Source organism: Triturus cristatus, chromosome 5_2 (genome assembly GCF_964204655.1).
Source record: "Triturus cristatus chromosome 5_2, aTriCri1.1, whole genome shotgun sequence".
Classification (NCBI taxonomy): Eukaryota; Metazoa; Chordata; class Amphibia; order Caudata; family Salamandridae; genus Triturus; species Triturus cristatus.
This window is the reverse complement of record NC_140588.1, coordinates 22,483,311-22,497,948: the sequence shown is the minus strand read 5'-3', so window position 1 is coordinate 22,497,948 and position 14,638 is coordinate 22,483,311. Positions and strand designations below refer to the sequence as shown.

General features: G+C 42.6%; 1 protein-coding gene across 2 annotated transcripts in view; it reads left to right on the top strand.

Annotated features, from left to right (window-relative positions):
- Positions 1–14,638, top strand: part of SLC9A3 (solute carrier family 9 member A3) — an 840,704-nt gene that overhangs the window by 705,732 nt on the left and 120,334 nt on the right. For both annotated transcript variants that reach the window (XM_085606775.1, XM_085606776.1), the window contains exon 11: positions 11,308–11,423. In XM_085606775.1, the coding sequence (XP_085462901.1) occupies positions 11,308–11,423 (116 nt within the window). The remainder of the gene's footprint in view (positions 1–11,307; positions 11,424–14,638) is intronic.

Genomic DNA, 14,638 nt, shown 5'->3' with positions numbered 1-14,638 from the left:
TTAGAAACACATTCTGGAGAAGAACATTTCCAGGCGCAGAGCAAAGCTGATCCTGTGATGTGATTCACCTAAGCTGATCTTTACGGTATGGGGTTCCCCATTTAAGCCTAGAGACCTTCTATTAGTATAATAATACTAGTCTACTAGCTAAGGGAAGGTGGCTTTATTCCACTGTCATTTGGAATATGATTTCTCCCTTCATTTTCTATGGTATTGTAACAATGCCGATGGTTTTAATCTTAATCATTTGTCTGCTTATGTTAGCCAAAGTACTGCATCTTAGGACACGTAGTTTATAAAATAAACATTTTAAACTTTACCGTGTCTCTGATTACTCGGACTGATATGAGAATAATACCAAACAGGTATTTCTGATTCCCACCATTCCTGAGAGTACTCTAAGTCGCTTGTTCTGGGTTGTCTATACATTGGGACCTCCGAGAGAATACGGATAACGAATGGGACACTGATGCTGGTCGGATAGGGGTTCTGGGTACTGAGGTGAGTTTTTGGTACACCACAATTCACTGAGGTCCTGGTTTCCTGCGCATAGTTCCGTGCATGAGCAGAATCCCTGCAACAGGGGCATAGTCAAGAGTCAGACATGGAAACGCCAGGGAGCACAAATCCTGCCCAAAAATCAGATGAAGAGGATATGAAAACACTACTGGTGACGATGGAATGTAGCTTAACCTCGGTAGAATCCAAAATGGACTGTATGTGCACATGAATAGATTTTATAACCCAAAAACTTGAAAAACATGATGGCTGACTCGGCGAAGCAGAAAACAGAATCTCTGAGCTTGAAGATGAAAGCACCCAGCGTATTGATCAAGTAGAGGATATGAACTGCCTGCTAAAAGTAATTGCGGCAAAAAATGAAGCTAGATCCAGGAGAAACAACATACGCATCCTAGGAATACCAGAGTCTGCTAACACAGGGAAGATGAAGGGGTATGTAGAGCACATGCTCATTACATGTTTTGGTAAGGAGGATTTCTCCCCATTGCTGGTATTGGAAAGGGTGCACAGGATACTTGCAGCAAAGCCTCCACCTGGAGCACCCCCAAGACCTATTGTGACAAAATTGCTCAATTATAGAGACCATGACACAGGCCTCAGGAAAGCCAGGGAAAAACAACCACTAATATTCAACAATAATAACATCTCCCTGTATCTGGATTTTATACTGGCAGTCCAGGAAGCAAGAAAGAGATTTCTGCCGTTAAGAAAAAACTGCAACAGGCAAATGTCACATATGCCATGCTCTACCCGGCTCGTCTACGGATAACACACCAAGGCAAACAAAATTTTTGCTCCTCCCCGCAGAAAGTCTTGGAATTCCTTAAGTCGCTACCCAGGAGCCCAGGCCACACAAACCGCTCGCCATCAGCCAGTAGATCTTCGCCAATTGCCAAGAGGAAGAATAACCCAAGCAAAAAGAAAATCAGACTGTTAGCAACCTGCGCAGCGCACAGCTTGGATGTCGCGACCTCAGGGCCTGAACATAAACATTGACCACGGACTCATGAAATGAAGATGGACTCTCCAACACCAAATGCAGATTGAAGGACTCTTGATCTCTCGATATATGAGCTCAAGTGGCTCCTGTAGATGAAAGGTCAAACAACGTGATACTCGCAATGGTGCACAACACTCCCGCCCCAGACACCCTCCACCCACAACATCCATCCTGTTGGGAGGTTACGCTATGCCCCCTAGGTGGCGTGCTCCAGCAGGAGATCTCTTATTGCTGATATATGGAGCAGAAGGCACTAGTGCCCAGCTCTAGTTTGCCTGTTTATGTTTGTTGTTCTTCTCTATTTCTTTTATACTCCCCTTCCTGTGCTGTCATGCTTGCTATCAACAAGATGGTTGCTGCACTAGCTCTCCACATATATCCTTTTGAACTGACTCGCACACGGAATGCAGATCTCGTAACCAATTTCGGCACAGGAGGAGGTTTCCTGGTTGAGATTATTCTTCTTTTTGTCTTTCGTGGGGGTGGGAATGGTTCGCGGCAAGTTGGGGATGCCGTCGTGGGTGGGAGGTGGGTGAACATGAGACACTTGGATGGCATGGTGCGGTTCTGGGTGGTCCCGATGCACAATATCCGTATGAACTAGTCATACTGCTGTACCATATAGACACATACAGTCCTTACAGAAAAGCTCCATATAGATAGGGATAAACAACAAGAAGGGTTAGGCTTTTTAAAATGGAATACCAGAGGCCTGGGGAATCCGCGGAAGAGACGCCACCTCCTAGCATACATGGACAGACATCATGCGGACATAGTTATGTTCCAGGAAAAGCACACGTCTCCAGCACACACACCTACCTATGCTGCGAAATGGGCATCACATAGGTATTTCTCTTCCTATTCCATATACTCGAGGGGAACTGCCATCCTTATAAAGAAAAACACTCCCTACATCGCAGATGGAGCTATCAGCGACCCACAAGGTAGATATTGCATTGTGTGGGGTAGACTGGCGTTGCAATCACTTGGCTATGGCCCAAATAGTGACAAAAATCCATTTTTTACCTCCATTTGGGGGATAGACATGAATATAGGCTCCACACACGTTATCTGGGGAGAAGATTTTAACCTCACTATACAGCCAGCGCTGGATCGCTCACATCCCCAACCACAACATTCCACCAGAGCACAATGCCAACTACTACAGATTAGGGAAGAATTTTTATTAACTGATGCATGGCGGGACCACCATCCGGCGCTCGGAGAAGGTACATTTTACTCCTCGGTACATAGCAGCTGGTCCATATTGGATATCTGGCTAGTCTCCAAAGGAATTGCGACTTGGATAGTGCACACTCAATATCTGGCACGAACATACTCAGACAATTCCCCAGTTTAAATGTGAATACTCCCGCCAGGGAACATAAACAAATGCATAACATGGCGGCTCCCCCAGAGGACATTGCTAGACCCCACCTTCAAGGCTGAACTTGGACAAGAATTGGACAGCTTCCTTTCACGCAACATAAACTCAGTACCAACCCTCGAGACAGTTTGGGAGGTGATGAAAGTAACTATGAGGGGTATATGCATGGCCGAAGCAGGATGCATATTAAAAGACATCAGACACAATCTATCTCTACTTGAGAAATGACTAAAAGAGCTGGAAACACAGCCAAGTGAGGGGAAAGATGAAGAAACCCCGGTGACCATAAGAGAAACGCTTACAGAATACCAAGAGACGGCAGAGAGGGAATGCCTGTTCTGTGGTAAATACCACAGAGCTAGGAGCTATGGGGAGGGTGAGAGACCAGGGAAAGCACTGGCAGGACTGACACACCAACCCAGGTGTTCTAATTACATCTTGGACATCAAGGACGAAAATGGTACACTCCAGAAAGACACAGAGGATATTCTCTGTGTCTTTCGCACATATTATTCAGCACTATACTCCTCATGTAGATCCAATCAGGTTGAAGCAGCCCCATATTTAGACTCTGTGGAACTGGGTTGGCTCAGCAATGCACAGCATGAGTTCCTAGCATCAGAGTTTGAGGAGGACGAGATCAGGACTGCCATCATGCAGTTGGGTATGAGCAAGGCATCTGGCCCGGATGGCCTGTCGGCTGAATTTTACAAAGCATACATTGATATTTTGGCCCCTTTATTAAATAAGGTGTATGAAGAGGCGCTACGGTTGGGTACCTTGCCACAAACTATGCAAGAGGCTCTTATAATCACTCTCCTGAAGCCTGGGAAGTCGCCTACAAGCCCTGGATCATACACACCCTTGTCTTTAATAAACTGCGATGCTGTGATACTCGCCAGGGTGTTGGCGAACCGTCTGAGACTCCTTATGGAGAAACTAGTACGTCCCAACCAGGTGGGCTTTGTACCGGGCAGAGCCATGTCACATAACCTCTGCATGCTCTTTTCCATCATCCAGGACATAGTCCCTGACTTAAATGCAGTGGCGGTCTTTTTAGACGCCATAAAAGCAGTTAATTCCCTAAAATGGGACTACTTGCTGGAGGTGTTGGAGCACATAGGGTTTCCTCCAAGCTATATATTGTGGGTAAAGCTGCTCTTCCACAAACCTCCAGTTAAACTATTAATCAATGGGGAACAGACTACTGGCTTTGAGATCACTAGGGTGACCAGGCAGGGATGCCCCCTCTCGCCCCTCCTGTTCGCGCTCGCTATCGAGCCATTGGTGGCCACACTCCGGCAATATCACAGGGAGTACGCATTACGATACCTGACTAGGCATGTGCTAGTGTCACTTTATGCGGACGATATCACGCTGTATATTAGGGAGCCACAGGTCGGTCTCAATGGTGTCGTCCGAGAAATCATCAAATTAGGCGCACTCTCCAGCATCACAATAAATTGGGATAAGTAACAGGTCTGCCCCCTCACCCTGCTCACCCCAAAATGCTCACTGGACTATCTGTAAGAATGGTGCGAGATAGATCTTAAGTATCTTTGTATAATAATCACAAGAGATATGGAGGAACACATGAGAGCCAACTATGGCAAAATACTGAACTCAATAGAGGAAGCAATAACTAGGTTGATTGCGATGCCATTGTCACTAGCCGGCTAGAGTGCTCTGATGAAAATGGTCATGATGCTGAAACTCTTATACCTGTTCACAAAGATCCCATATGCTCCTGGGCGACCTTTCTTTCAGAATTTGAAGAGCCAATTGATCTGACTTACATGGGGGAAAACAGCCCAGAATTAAATGGTAAACCCTCACATTGCCTTTTTCTCAAGGGGGATTCGAAGCACCAGATCCAGAGCTCCACTATCTTTGTGCTCAGGCCCCCTATGCCATATACTGGTGTAGCCCCCCCCCCCCCCCTTTATGACACATCTCGGGGTGGAGCAGGGATACATGTCACCCATCCACTATCCGTTTTTTTTAGGAACAGGATGCAGAGAAGCTGGTGGCCCAGACTCAACCGTCACGTGCACTAACACTGCCTGAATAAATATCACAGAAAAGCTGCGAGCACCTGTGGTATATTCACCTGCACTCCCATTGGCATATCAACATTCACTCCCAGTCACGTATGAGGGGATATGCAGACTAATGCTACACAAGTACGACATAAACACTTGGGGAGCATTATGCGCAGAAGGGAGGTTCAAACAAAAGGAGTTTTTTTTCGGGGAACAGACTTCCTGTATATTAGGCTTAGACGAGATGTTAAGGTAGCACGCCGCAGTTTCCTGAGGAACCACCCACATTGCCTCTATTACACACTCTCCTTCAAAGCGGACAATTCCTCACACAGTGGCATGTAGTTATAGAACTACTCTCATGCTACAAATAGGCATCAGACATAACGCGAGAGTGGGGAGGGAGGAAGAAATGGGGTGTCCATTGGGAGATGAGCAGTGACTTTATTATTGTCAGCAAACAGGAAAAATCACAGCTAGCAGCAGGCTAAGTATTATTCACTTCAAGCTTCTACACAGAATGTATCAAAACCCAACGAGGTCGGATGAGTGTAAAATAAAAGACAACGATAATTGGGAGAGATGTGCGATGGGAGGAGCAAATTTCATACACCTGGCCTGGAATTGCACTGCAATATATAAGTATTGGGAGGAGGTGGGCAAAGCACTGCAGAGTTTGGTGGGCGCACGGATCAACATTACCCCACTGGTATGCCTGTTGGGATATACCAGCGAAACTGAACTATCAATCAGGAGATTTGTGGCGTTGGGGCTACTGCTGGCAAAACGTAGAATTGCATGCAGGTGGGGATGGGGAAGGGCCCCCAAATTTAAGGAGTGGTTACAGGACATGATATATTGTCAAGAGCAAAGCAGCACATATGCTGAACTGTTGTTACAAAGTTCCAGACCCCGGAATATATGAGACCCTTTGAAAGACTTAGCAAACACAAAGAGAGGATGGACAGAGCGCTGAAACTTTTCAGACACTCAACCCCAGTCACAGATCTGGGTTGAATCCATCATCATTCTTTAGCTCACTTCGCCACCCCAGTTCAGACACAGCTATATGCAAAGCAGACTTGACCCTGTGCCTCATGGGAACAATCCAGCCCGAACCCTTTAAAGACTTACCTTCTTCAATCATCATAGCTCGTTATGCTATACGTGCCCCCCTTCTTAGTAGGGGTTGAAAGCGGCCAGTGCATATTAACCTGTTATGTACCCTCAGTGCCAAGAGTACATTTTGGATTAACCCTGAAAGATTACTGCTTCTGGATATCACTTTGCTCTGTACATACTGAAAAAGAATGATTGACTGACAATGTTGGGATTTCCAATCACTTCAAGAATATTGTATAAGGTATGCATATTTAACAGATCCAATGTCTATGTCATGTGATGAATTATGTTTATTCTGAAAATGGCAATAAAGAAAGATTTAATAAAAAACTAATAAATAAATGTCCTTGTCAACTTAATATTGGAGTGTGAGAACAAAATGTTGTTTCTTAATTCTTTTAAATGGGAGAAAATTAAAATGAAATGTTACTGTAATGATTAAGTTAACTGTTTTTATTTCTCCCTTTTCAAACTGTTGCATTTACAAACAGCAGGGCTCTTGCTCTCAGTGGCTAAGAAAGAGACACTGTGCTATATTTATAATTGAAAAATGCAATATTTTGTTTTCAAATGGGAAATATTTAAATTTCTTAATGTGTTATGACGCATGTTTCTTCACTTTAGATTCCTCCCATTTAAACAAATGGTTGTAATTTTCAGTTATAAATGTGGCACCGTGTCTACAGGACACTAGGAGCAAGATACCTGCTGTTTGTAAATGTGATTGTTGGAAGTGGTGAAAAATGTAAATGATTACATTTTTGGAATCCATATAAAAAAATCTTCATTTTGATTTTCTCCAATTACAAAGTATCGCCTTTACACACAACAGGCATCTTGCTCCCAGTGGCTAGTAGACACAGTGGCATATTTAGAACTGGATTACAGCCATTATTTTAAGTGGGAGGAATCTAAAATGCAGAAAAATGTTCTATATTATGAATATTCTTGCACAAGATGTTTCTGCACTTTAAATTTCTCCCATTTAAAAAGTAGTTGTATGTTTGTGTTATACATGTAACTGTGCCAAATATGGCAAAAGGTATGTCCTGTGCCACAAGTATATACAACACAGGCTCTCAGACACCCATATTCATATATCCCATTCATACGCACACATGTTCATACAATCCCAAAGACCACATTCTCACTGACACTGCTGCCCTGTTATAGTGTCCCTAGTCGAAATAATTTGTTCAAACCATAGTATCTGGCTCTAAAGACATTAGGCTTAAAGGCAATGAAGCTGTCAATAAACCTGAGCATGGGGGTCTCTGGTAACAATGTGGGAGTTGATTAGCCTTTAGAAGCTCACAATGATATTCACTTGTCTGAAGTAGCTCTCACTACAGAACAGGTTGGAAACCCCTGGTTTATATGATGGTATCAATACAGTTTTCCATGGTTTACCCCAAAAAATTATTTCTTCTGCCGAATGACTGCCTTTAACTGCCCTGTCTTGCCAAGAGTTGTTATCCATAACTAGCTGTCCTTGTTTGTTCTTTCTTCAAAGGCACTAACTCTTTTTCCAATGTAGAGTCAGGTATAGGCCTGAGAAAAATTCTAATTGCATTAAAGTAATCGGACTAATTTCAGTAATTTCATGTACTCTTTTGACATGAAATTACTGAAAATTACAGTATTACACCTGTTTGTGTAATTATGAATAATTTGGCTTAAAAATCAAACCTCAGTAGCAAAGGAACAATAAACTTAGCAAGTGTGAGTTTTTGTTTGCTGCTGCTGTTTGGGTTATGCTGTCTTAAGCTCTATTTTGTTATACATTTTGCATTTAGAAAATAGATCTTAGATGCTCGGTTATACGCCTCGTATTATTTGACGTAATCTTGCATAATTTTGCATAATTGTGCTAAAGCAAATTACACAAGTTATGCCCACCCCAAATAAGTTATCATGTAGCCAGGCTCAGATACTATATTCTTTGGTTCTTTAAATTGTTTTAAACAAATATATGTGATAAAGTTATTCATTTTTATGGTAATGGAGAATTGAGACTTTACATGTCACAGGAGCCATATTTTTCAAAACTGTACAGGGAACCTGCCATTTGGCTAACAATGTATTGCCATTTGAGGGCGACAATACTTTATAAAACGTTATCTCCCACCTTTTCCTCTTGTTTGTTTTACCTGTGTTTTACTTAATTTTTGGTTTACCCGTTTCATATCCTGGTCAAAGTCTTTTTAAACGACACTACTACATATTCCAGTATGTTGTGCGTTTCAAGTTCCTGATCCTTCCAATGTTCCATGGCCATATCTAGTAGTAACCTTGTTCACCAGTCAAAGAGCAAATCAAAAGAGGAAAATCCTGTAGATTGTTTGGTGTGACATGTAATGTCATATAGAACCACGGGTATTTATTTATCTTATATTGCTCTGTTTTCCCATCTCGGAGGGGCCCTAGGCTTACAGACTTACAGGCCTGAGAAGGTGTTTTCCGAACGTATCCATAGTTTGAGGTTCAGTGTAATTATGGGACCGTAGGCTTTATGTTTCCAGCACATTACCCACCAACAATGTACCCAAAGCCCCCCAAAATTGGGATCCTCTTAAAGACCTCGGGTAGGTGTTCATTTTTGAAAAATATTTTCCCAATTCAACCATTCGACAATGGTAGTAGCGACCTTTGACACACACTTCCTATCAGATATTCCTCCTTGCCAGCAGGAGAGTATTGAACACCAACTTGGTGTTCCTTTTATTAAGCTTCATAGGTATTAGTCCAAGGCTTACCTTAATTTCTACCTAGAGTATTTGACTGACGATTCTGCCAACTTCCTCCCAAAACTGCGGAATCACTGGGCACTCCGTAAAGAGATGACTGCCATCGGTTTTTTCTAGGCCACTATTCGTACAGCATACTGGAGATGTTTTACCCAATTTTAAAAGATTTTTCAGGGACCAAAAAGCTCTACGTAGGGAGAAAAGATGATTCCTTCTCAGGCTTGCAGGTTTAACTGTATAGTACAGTAATCGGATAGATAATTGCCATACATCTTGCATCAGTGGCTGCGGCAAGCTTCTTCCTCACAGATCCTCTGGAAGTACGAACTCTCCATCCATACTGCCCAGAATCATCAAATACCAGCAGTAAACCTCTCTCTCTCTCTTATTCCCCTTCTGTAGCCCTTCTTCAAGCTCATTCGAGGTCCCTTCCTCATCCCTCCAATTGCAGGCCTAGCCTTTTAGCTGCCAGATATTAAAGGCTGTGATTTTACCCCAGGTTGCCCTTTGTATGTCTTCATCTGGGATTAACTCTCCATCCTGTAATAGCCGTCCCTACCATTCTATCCCTGCCTCTCTGAGAGGGGTTGCTGACTTATCTGCCAGGCATTCAGGTGTTCTGGAGGACTCACAGATTGTGCATATTTACTATAATATGCTAGCTTTGTTACCCACTGTATCTGCACCCATAAATGAGCAATTTCTTGTAGCACTTTAGCCTTACTTTTTTGTAAAACTTTACGTCCTCAAACTAGTACCGGAAGTGCGATTTACCCCTCTAATGTTCTTTAACATGGCCTTCAATAGGCTCCCTCTTGCCACAGTTTCTTTGAGTAAGCATTTACAATTCTTCAACTGAAAAGCCCAAGCGTATACCTGAAAATCTGGCAGCCCGATCCCTCCATTCTCTTGCCTCCTTTGTTGTTTCTTCCAGGAAATATGCGGGTCTTTTGATGCCCAAATGGATGAACTGATAGTGCCCTAAGCCTCCCTAGCCACTCTTTGTTTGAAATGTAGAGAGATTGAGTTAAAGAGGAAAGTGAATTTTGGCAAGATGGTCATTTTTGTTAAAGTGGCCCTACCAACGATCTTTAAAAGGTAGGTGAGACTAGCTAGACAGGAGAACGTGTACCTCCCTCATCACATTTTTAAAGTTAATATCCAGTAATTTATCCACATCCTGTGTGATTTTAATACCAAGATATTTAATCTCTTTCTTGACTACCGGGTGCCCCCCCCCCCCATGCTCCAAACTATAATCTCTGTCTTGCAGGCATTCGCTGCAGATCCTGATACCAGGTAAACTTCGACTCTTTCAGATATGCTATCTCCACTGTGCCTAGCTTACCCCGGTACGACTCCACAAGGTCGTTTTTTTGCTGGCCCCACACTGCCGGCACTGTAAAGCAGACACCAGATTTCTATCATATGGTTTGGTCTTGTGTTGTTCTCACCAAATACTGGGCTTCCATTGTATCTGAGTTGAGTGAGGTGCTAGGGTAGGAAATTCCCCTTAGTCCTTGTGTCCTTCTCCTGAGGGTGATGGAGAGTCTGGATGGCTCACAGGCTGTTGCTAGGGACCACCGCTCTCGTAGCCAAGAGAGATATAGCAGCGGCCTGGAAGGATTCAGAGCCTCCCTCCTTAACTAAATGGCGCAGAGGCATGGATTGGGCGCCACCCAGGAACAGGCTGCCTATGAGGCAAGAGAGTCCCCACTAAGCATCAATGTGTATGGGGCAAATGGCTGGGACCTTTGTATTGACTGTCCGCTGTTTGAGTGGAAACAGATCCCATTTGAACAGACTGGGAGAATCTCTTGTAATTCTCTTGCAGTATTCATTGTGTCTGAATGGTGCTACATCTATGTTGTTGCTGCAGTTTTTTCCAAAAATGCCAAAAAAAAAAAAAAAGACAGACTAGTTTTAACAGCTTTATATAAAAAAAACAAGCAGATCCTGAATTTTGAGTTGGAGAGGGGTTCAAATCAATGTCGAGATTTTTTAGTTTTAGGGGCCCCAACAGCAGAGCCAAGTTAAAGAATGTGTTTCAAAATAAAGGCAAGGGCTTCCCAGAAAAAGTCGAGCGAAAAATGCACAGGAATTTAAAAATAGCCTAATTCCTGTTTGGAAGCTCAGAAGATAGAATTAGTGTAATTTAACACCGAGCCAAAACCAACTCAGATTGCAAGTCCCTTGGTGTTGTCATTTGAATTAGGGAAACACCTTTTTCAGAAGCTGAGGTTAAAGGATCAGCTAAAAGCCACTAGAGAAATTTGAGAATTGGTAAGGCCAGATTCCAACCTGGCCACAAGATTGCAAACCTTAGTAACAAGTTTTCCTACCACCAAAACCTAAATGTTGCTTGAATCTAGTTTAAGCCAGTAGCCATTGTCAAACCCACCTCATACAATGTTGGAAAATTACACTGGAATGATATTAGTTCACAAACTAACCTAGTTCTGTTTTTCCTCTTTTTCCTCTGATCAGGGAGAGAGAAGAGGATCCTTGGCATTCATTCGGTCCCCAAGTACAGAAAACATTGTCAATGTCGACTTTACCAGTAATCGTTCATCTGCTCTTGAACCCTCTGTTTCCTATTTACTGTAAGTTGTTAAAAAAATTGTCATGGTAGTTGTGTGTGGTTTTTATATATATATCTCACAACATCTTATGTTTATATAGTCTAGTTCAAATGCAAACCTGTACAAAGAGAACAAATTGTATATAGTTGTGACTGCAGTACCTCGTAAGTGCTTTGTGACAAATGTGTTTATTAGTACAATAAATATGTCATAGATTTCAAGGATGACCAATCTTTGCAGCTGCATATATAATATATCTTATTCCGATTTTGGTGGGTAAGCCCAACCTATACCTCAAACCAAACATTTCTAGCAACCTTATTACAATTCCACAGCTCAGTAGTCAATTTCATATCTAAAAGCTCTTTTCTTTGATACTTTAACACTATTACGTAGTCATGAGAGCAAAACAATGCTTGATGTTTTCCACCAATACACCTCAGGAACCTTGAGTTTAATTTTATTTTATCAGTGTTTATATTGCATTCACTTGGCTGTGAGGGCAGCAGAGAGCTTTACTTTAACACAGAGATTTGCCAGCTATGCATGATTACTGAGCGCGCTCAACAACGCTTACAATGTCCCTTTAGTTCATTTATTGATATGAAAGAAAGGCATGTATCGAAAAAAACGCATTCAAAGCACATCGCATCCTGCCAGTCAGCGACCCTGGTAGTTTGTTAACACCACTGCAGGTTTTCTGGCAGTGCAGGAACGGGCCATACCTTATTTGCACTGGGAACTTGTACTAGGAGACAAATACAAGAAGAGAATGGAAAGCCATCTAATACAAGCATTTGCAATGCAATAGGTCTCGCATTATTAAAGTTTGAGCTATTGGCATTGCTAATAATAATGCAACACCAATAGCTCAAAAATTCAGTAATGCGAGACCTATTGCATTGCAAATGCTTGGTCTTTCTGTCACTGCCATTTAAAACGTGGCAGCCAAGAACTGAAAAAAATAATGACCCCACACTGAGGGAAAAAACTCTTTGGGTGTCGGGGTCATTATCTATTTGATGTTCAAAAGCAAACTCCCACTTTGGAGTTGTTATTGAGAAACAGAAAGTGTGGGGGTTGGTTTAAAAACCAACGGCTGCTATCCACAAACTTTTTTGTAACTTCAGAGTATCCGTCATGATGGTGGTTTATCTAAAGGTACAGAGATCAGCACTGAGCCCACGATGATCTTTAAATCTGGTGGTCAGTAGTCCATCAGTTGGCAAACAAAAAGCTCTCCACGCTCTGACTGAAGGACGACTGCTCTGTAAGCACTGAATCAGGCCCTTAATAGTGGACTTCATATTGAAAAAATGGTGGTAAAATAAAAATGAAATAAAGAACTGCAAATACATTGCAGTTCAGTTAAAATACAAATGTTTTAGTTCTGCGAACAAGATAAGGTGATTAGATTGTTTGACGAAGTGAAAAATGAAGGGGGCTCTGTAAGAGATTGAAAACAGAAGTGACTCCTTGGAAGCATTTAAAGCATTCATGGAATGTCAGCTGAGGAATACTGATACCCGGCTTGAGCAATTCATGCAAAAGACACAGAAAATAGAGGAGTTAGAGAACGGATCACAAATGCTTATTAATCGTCTAGAGGAAGGCGAAGAAGAGCCTGGCCTGAAAGCCTTCATAGTACGTCTGGCCTACTCTGCACCTAAAAAGTTCACGAAGAAGGATTGGGTAGGATCATAAAGACAACATAATAAACAAGCGTTGGCAAAGCCAATAGGTCTAACATTGGCTATATATTGGCAAAAACTATCACTTAATAAGTGCTTCAGTGCAGTTGTGTAATGTGAAGTATTAATGTCAAAGGTTCCACATGTTCAAACCAATACAATTTTTTGAAATTTGAAGAGTCTATAATATTTTACGTGAAGTTTGTTGTATGATTGAGTTCAAGCCCCGGCTCGTGGAGAAAATATATGAAGCAAGCCAGACCTTTGGCTCGGCCCGTTGATGTGTTGGCTCATCCACCTCTAGCTAAGAGTAGCATATTATCTATCACCAGAGGTTCCACTTTTCTCATTTATTACGGAAGAATCATCAATGTCATATTAACCACATTCAGCCTTGTAAAATATTATTTGTGCAGAGTCTGAGAAATGGAAACCACTTAATATCAGATTATTACTAGGCCAACTTGAGAAATGACACACAGGGTACTGAGTGGACTGCAAGGTGTCCAGTAGTGCTGCCTTTGCTTTTCAACACATGCCGCCAGGTATGACAACTCAGACTGAAGGAACTAAACCGTGCCTTTAAAGTGAGCACTAGGAAGTTATAACAGCAGGATTTGGAGTGGACCCATCAATTTGGCTAGGTTCCCTGGACAGTGCTGCTCCACATAACACGGAAAGCCTGCAGTAGTTGTTGTGGCACTTGCTGATAGGTCTCAATAAAGCCAGCACCATGAACTGGGAAAGGTCCAGCGATTAATCTGCCAAGGCAGGAACTTGACACCATCTCCAAGACAGCTCCTGGAAACAAAATACAGCTTGTTATCCTATGCAAGCACTGGGAGTGACATCAACCAGCAGTTCCACTAAACAGCCACTTCTGTGCCGCTCTCCAGAGAACGACATTTTGTTAGTTGTCCACCTCCACAGCAGGTTATGTCAAATTGTCTTCCTTGACTTGTACAAACAACGTTATGATCATTTTTTTGTTTGTTGCATATTTATATAGCGCGAACTCGACCCGAAGGTATTGGAGCGCTTTTACATAGCACCATATTTACATCACACATTCAGGCACGGGGAGATGAAGTGATTTGCCCAGAATCACAAGATGTGGACGCGACATCGAGGCTCGAACCCTGGTTTCCTGCACCAGAGGCGGCAGCGTAGCCGACGGACTACATCCTCTGGCCACTCTGGCAGTAGTGGCGTAATTCTAACTGCTTGACTACGAGTTTAAAAAAACACTGAAGGCATAGTGAACAAATACTAGCCAAATGATAACTTACAGCAAGTTTAACATTAACCACTAAATGCCCCTTCTGATTCTTCATTCGCAGAAATCAATGCGTTCAGCAAGATGTGGCCATCTCTCAGTGGGTAGTAGTACAGCCTGCATGAACCTGCAGAGAGCAGATCATTCCGAAGCAACGGCCAAATTAAACATTACTATCTTACGTCACAGGTCAGCGGGTCACAGAGGTGGACTGGTCAGTTACATGTCAGAACAAGGATATCATGCTTCAACTAAACCATTCTCTCCCA